This window comes from Leuciscus leuciscus (genome assembly GCF_965113295.1).
Source record: "Leuciscus leuciscus genome assembly, chromosome: 8".
In the NCBI taxonomy this organism is placed as follows: domain Eukaryota; kingdom Metazoa; phylum Chordata; class Actinopteri; order Cypriniformes; family Leuciscidae; genus Leuciscus; species Leuciscus leuciscus.
In genome coordinates, this window is record NC_138732.1 from 37,316,456 (window position 1) to 37,322,790 (window position 6,335).

At 44.6% G+C, this 6,335-nt stretch overlaps 1 protein-coding gene across 1 annotated transcript; it reads left to right on the forward strand.

The window, feature by feature from the left end:
* Nucleotides 1-2,168: 2,168 nt before the first annotated feature.
* On the forward strand, nt 2,169-4,562 carry LOC309505069 (zinc finger protein 862-like). The gene is made up of 6 exons (XM_082178453.1): nt 2,169-2,488; nt 2,690-2,876; nt 2,960-3,277; nt 3,398-3,517; nt 3,582-3,740; nt 3,843-4,562. The coding sequence occupies exons 1-4, from the start codon at nt 2,362-2,364 to the stop codon at nt 3,411-3,413; spliced, it is 648 nt and encodes a 215-aa protein (XP_082034579.1). The 5' UTR covers nt 2,169-2,361; the 3' UTR covers nt 3,414-3,517; nt 3,582-3,740; nt 3,843-4,562.
* The last annotated feature ends 1,773 nt before the right edge of the window (nt 4,563-6,335 follow it).

Consider the following 6,335-nt stretch of genomic DNA (forward strand, 5'->3'; position numbering starts at 1 on the left):
GTGCTCAAAACCTGGTGCTCCAACTCACAGCAAATGTGTTTCACCCAGGTGACTAGCCTCCCCTTCGGTGCACTCATCCTTGACTCGAACCAAAATACACAAAAGAGAAATTAGTGGGTGCGGTACAAATACAAAATCGTCACAACAATCACATTAGACACAAATATGATGATTGACCAAATCAGTTGGTGCACGGATAACCCGTCCTACCTCGTCGGCATTGAGGACCCCAAAGTACTCAACGGGTGACGGTTAGATGGACACTACACGCTGCTAGATAATTACACCACACGGCCACTACGGCCCAAATCACACTGGTCAAACCAACTTCCATCCAGAAATAACAAAATAGCCCAAACCATTAAAAAACACAAAAAAAAACACAGAGACTAATGAAGTTATGAAAACCTGAGAAAAGTATCCGTTCACGAAAGACAAAGAAAATAACCTAGTCACGAAAAACAGCAGCGCGACCTGAGTTAACCATCACGTGGTACGCGAGAGACTGCAAAACAAAACATAACAATCAAACAAGGATTTACTCCAATCAAGAGATACAAAACATTCACTAAATCATACATACCACACGAGAATCACACATATCACAATGTCAGGATGCACTCGCGAATGTTCCGCTAAAAACACACAATAACCCCCATTAAACTCGACTAACACCATAGAAACCACACCACATCGCGATAGCCGACATACCTTAAAGCTTTCAATGAACGCGTGACGCAACTCCCAGGGAATGCCGCCGAGACGGCTACAGCAATCACTTCAAAAGATAAAAACACATATGTTATGTTAAGCTTGGTTAGTGTTAGTTTGGCCTTAACCATTTACAGATCAACAGGAACTCTGTGCAGGTAACTTAAGTGTCTAAACAAAAACTTCTCTATCAGTGTAGTTTTAACATAAAACTGATTCTCAATGAAATTCTAGGTTTTCTTTCAGTTATTTCACAATTAATTCGCTAAATCACTCTTTCTCCTCTCTGTATTCTATCTCCGTTTTCTGATCTGCGTTGCTCACAGGGGGCGAAGTCAGCGCTGCTGCCTGGTTTCATTAATTGGATGCCTAACATCTGCAGTGCAATTTCCAGTTCTTATTAGTTGCAATTTGCTGCAATAATTTGCATGTTACTTATATGCAGTGTTGGGCAGTAGTGACGCTACTAGTTTAACCACATTTCTCAGTAGCGTGGTGGTAGCGTCACTGTTTTCTAAATCAAATAGCTTTTCAGTAGTGAAGCTCTTTTTTTGATCACGTAGTAGTGTCCACACAAGCTACATTTTCCCAAGCATTTCTAAAGCTCAAGCTCAAATCAGAAATACAATCGATAACTATCACTGCTGCTGGATCAGTAAGTGACAGCGACTTCTTCTTCTTCGTTTTTTCACGGCGGTTGGCAACCATAGGACCATATGATTTCATTCCTGCGATATCCAGGGCTCTAGAGTGTGACCAATTTGTGCACACATGCGACCAAAATTTGTAAGGGTGCGACAAAATTTTTTCCTAGGTCGCACTGGTGCACCTAACGTCCTCGCATCCGCTGCCTCTCCACGAAGGAAGCGTTTGTTCTCCTTTGACGGAACTCACACTCATGGTTGGATCATATCGTGGTCTAAACAAATCAGAGACAGAGATGGAGCGGGTCTTTGCCTCTGATTGGCTGTGGTCCAGATATTCCTGTAGGCCTACACTGCTCCGTGCTGTGTGATTGAAATTGCGACCTGAGCACCAGAGAATCAGTTACGGCAATCAGCATCAGCAAAATAAACACAAGAAAACAGACGACGAACAATGAAAAGAAATAGACCCATAGAGAGTTTTTTCTCTTAGAAAAGTAGGCCTGTTCCCCTCAACACACTCTCCGGCCAATGCTCCGACAACAGCCCAGACATGGAGCTACTTCAGCCACCAGTCTCCCCAGTCCCTGGTAAGATCCCAAGCCCTTGTCCTTCATCGGAGATGGCATTCAACTCAGAGACAGAGTTAGAGCCTACTGAGCCTGAGCTAGAGACTCAAAATAAAAAGGGAAAAACATATACATATCGTAAAGTCTGGTTAGACCAGTATCCCTGGTTAAGGTTTAATAAGAAAGAGAATGTAATGCACTGCATTTATTGTAAAGAATGTGGCCAGACCATGGCAGGGAACAGTGCATTTGTAAGTGGATCAACAACGTTTCGAATCGAAACGCTGAAAAAGCACAATGTATATAAAAAAAACCACACACTTTATGCCGCGATAAGTGTGTGACTAAAGTGGGTAAGTGGGTAAAGTGGGGTAATAGCCGACACATTTTAAAAAAAGACGACTGTTGCTATCGCGAATTCCACATACATGTAATTTATGATCGACAGTGACACAGACATTTCCATGAAGGAGTGTGTGATTGTCTACAGCCGGATCTTGAGGAGAGGGAGACCGGTCAATATACTAATTGGACACAGTGAAGTGGAGCATGGTCATGCACAAGGTAAGTGTACCCTATGTTAAGGCCTACCCACAATATAGCATGATATATGAAATAGAAATCTTAAGAAATTTGTATAGGCCTAAAATATAATTAAAAAATCATAAAAAAAAAAAAATTAAGTAAGCCTTGATCACATTAAAAGTATTGACCTGGCAAGCTATAGGCTAGTGACCTGCATTATATTTTTTCTTTGTTTATTAGGAATCTATGCCGTCACAAAGAAAGCATTTGCTGCGCTTGGGGATCAGTGTGGAGACTGGCTTGAAAAAACAGTTGCTCTGGGGGCTGATGGTGCTGCAGTTAATCTTGTTAGCAAAGGGGGAGTTATAGCCCTTTTACAAAAAGACGCAGGGGATTTCATCATACCCTTTCACTGTATGCCACACAGGTAGGCTTAAATCTTGTACCTGACACCCCAATGCACATTGTATGCTTTTGTGTATTTCCTTATAAAGAGGTGTATCTTTACAGATTGGAATTGGCCATGTTGTCGGTCCTGAAGGACAATGCAATGATCCGTCAAGTGTATGATATGCTACATTTGGTGTGGAAGACCTATAATTTTAGTCCCAAATCAATGAGGGAGCTGAAGACCATTGTAGAGGACCTGGGAGTGGATGTGTTAGTCCCTGGTGGGGTTAAAGGAACACGATGGCTTCCACATGTCTCCAGGGCCCTGGAGACCTTCCTCAGACCCAGACAGAATGTCCATCAAGGCCAGTTCACTGTCATATGGACTATTTGGCAGGGTCCTCTGCCAATGCAGATGTTGCAGGTCGAGCGACAAAGGTCAGGTGATTTCCACAAGGAATTTATTAAATTATTGCCACTTTAACTTCAGTCATTTTCCCCCCAGAATTTAGTTTATCCATGTTGTATCTGAATAGTTGCTGTGGTTGTATGATACAGGTCAATAAATCAATAGAAGATGGCACTTTTGTGGCTATTCGTCACTTTCTGGCTGATGTTTTTGCTAGAATAACCAAGTTTAGTCTCCTACTTCAGAAAAATGAGACCATCCAACCTCAAGTAAGGGAGATGAATGGGATATAATTCAGCTGTATTTGTAAAAGTGCTTGATATGTCTAAACAGGCAGTTTGTACTCTGGGGAATCTACTGGTGACCACAGAGGTGAAGGCTGCAAGGCCTAAGCCTGGCGGCAGACTGTCCCAGTTCCTGGCTGACCTTAGGCTGCAGAAGAGGCAGCAGGATGAGCAGGGTCACGGTGAAATACCAATCTACAAATTCCAGGTACATTTATGGTTTTGTTTCTGATATAGGAAATACTCTAAAAAACAAAATATTTATAATATCGAACTCACAATGTGTGTTTATGCTTTATGTCACACACAGACAGTTACACTCAAGGGGGAAGTGTCTAAGCTGGCAGAAGATGGTACTGCTAACACTAAACTTCAAAGAGCAATGGAGGCAACAATCAAATCCACTGTCAAACATTTGAAAGCAGAATTCTGTAGCCTCCTAGGCAAGTGTACTCCGTCTTATGAACACATTGATAGATCAGAAATTATGTTACTCATTTATTAAGACGTCTTTATCCTTCCAATAGGAGAGGATGATGTCAAATATGCCACAATCAAGGCTGTCAAATGCTTCAGCATCTTAAATTATGACAGCTGGCTTGAAGACCAAGAGGAGTTAGTGGACCATGGTGCTGATGACCATGCATTCCTCTTGGATCACTTCTCCCCTGTCCTCACAAGGTAGCATGATGGACAAATACACGGTATGTGTGCTGGTATCCAGCAATCCTGTTAATTTAAACACTGATTGGCTGTTTGACATGTCAATTTCAGAAATGGTGTCACACAGCTGGCCCCGGGGCCCTCATAAATATGTGTCTCCCCCAGTGAGCCTACTTGCACAGACCCTGTGCAAAGTCAGGGAGGACGAGGAGCAGGTCCTTCTGGTTGCTCCCTATTGGCCCACCCGGACCTGGTTCCCAGAACTCATGCTCCTCGTGATAGTCCCTTCCTGGCCCATTCCTCTGAGGAAGGACCTTCTGACTCCTGACTTCTGCACCCACGTCCGGACCTCTGGAAACTCCATGTGTGGTCCCTGGACATGCGAACGCCTTGAAGTGGAACCTGTTCGTCGAGTGGTGTTCTTCTCGCTGAGAGGACCCCCGAAGATGTTCGATAGGGTCCGTGCTTTCCTTCTCAGGTTCCTTAGGGGGGCGAGACGGTTAAATCCTCCTCGACCCCCCTCCATACCATCTTGGGACCTTTCCCCGATGCTTCGAGCACTTCAGGTTGCTCCCTTTGAGCCTTTGCAATCAGCAGACTTAAAGCTTCTCTCCATGAAGACTTTTCTGCTGGTTGTACTGGCCTCTTTCAAGAGGGTAAGGGACCTGCAGGCATTTTCGGTCGACGAATCGTGCCTAGAGTTCGGCCCGGGTGACAACCATGTTGTACTGAGACCCCGGCCTGGCTTCCTACCACTCCCTTCAGGGACCAGGTGGTGAACCTGCAAGCGCTGCCCCTGGAGGAGGCAGACCCAGCCCTGACTTTGCTCTGTCCTGTCCGCACTCTGCAACTGTACGTGGATAGAATTCAAAGCCTCAGGACCTCAGACCAGCTCTTTGTCTGTTACGGAGGCCAGCAGAAGGGAAAGGCTGTCTCCAAGCAGAGGATGGCCAACTGGATAGTGGATGCTATTGCCTTGGCTTACCAAGCACAAGGCGTGCCCTGCCCGCTCAGGTTGCCTGCTCACTCCTCGCTAACAGATATCTTTAGAGTGCTGCAGAGATAGTTGTAGGCGCCAGGCCTTTATCCGTTGAATCCTTGAGAACCAGGTCTAGGCTGGGTTCCATATATGCGGCCCTGCGGGGATCCCATATGGGTATTTTTCCACGGCTGCTCCTAAATGGAAGCCTGTGTCTTTCCCTTGGGCTAAGTCACTCAGTATTTCATATGCAGCACAACCTTCGGGTCAGTCCATATGTATATCTCCATATAACTCCTTCAGGGAAGAATGTGGATTCCGCAGTGTTCTCCTTCCTAACAGAAAGGGCACACTTTCCCAGTGTTATCCATATATCTCAATGTATGGGTTATCATGGAACAATAGTGACAGATATACTCTGTGTAAGCCCTCTCCTATCGTCCTTCCAGGCGCTGGATGGGTCAGCAGTTGTGGCCCTTTGTTAGGGATTCCTATTTGTCGGTCGTGGCGTCAAGAGACCGACTGAAGAGGAACGTCTCAGTTGCATATGGTAACCCTCTTTCCCTGAAGGAGGGAACGGAGACGCCACGTCCCGTCGCCTCATCTGCGGCCCGCTGGGGCAGCCAGCTCATCGGCTCGGCTCCTCAGCAAAAAACTGAAGTGCAATGCCACCTGCTGCTCATTAGATTCCGTGCTGCGTGACTGAACAGCTGATGCAAATGATTGCACACCAATGTGCATTGGCTCGTTTAGTTTCACTCAAAGTAGATTGGCCTCTCTAGCAAGATTTATATTCGTCGGTCCCCAACATGGCATCTCCGTTCCCTCCTTCAAGTAACGAGGGTTACATACATAAATAATTTACTAAACTGTTTTCTGAAATAACTACAACATAAACAACAGCACTGAGATAAAAATAATAAAAATAATTATGTTGTTTATCTGTCAGTCAGATGTGCATGAAAGTTGCGTTCATTACTGTAGCAACAGACTAGGCACGTTCTTTCCGAATTATGGCAGGTTATAATCAACTAATGTGAATAATCATCCAATAAAAAGTTATCGATTTCATCACTTCGAAATAACGACGAACAGATTGTTTTTTCTGTAATAAAGTGTAGCAAAAAGTCTTTATATTATGCTCAATGTATTGAAGAAAAT

Excerpts from the sequence above, each read along its gene's own strand:
- LOC309505069 (XM_082178453.1), top strand. The coding sequence starts at position 2,362 with ATGATCGACAGTGACACAGACATTTCCATGAAGGAGTGTGTGATTGTC. Across the intron at positions 2,489-2,689 it reads GGAGCATGGTCATGCACAAG|GAATCTATGCCGTCACAAAG; the intron begins GTAAGTGTACCC and ends TTTGTTTATTAG. Across the intron at positions 2,877-2,959 it reads TTTCACTGTATGCCACACAG|ATTGGAATTGGCCATGTTGT; the intron begins GTAGGCTTAAAT and ends GTATCTTTACAG.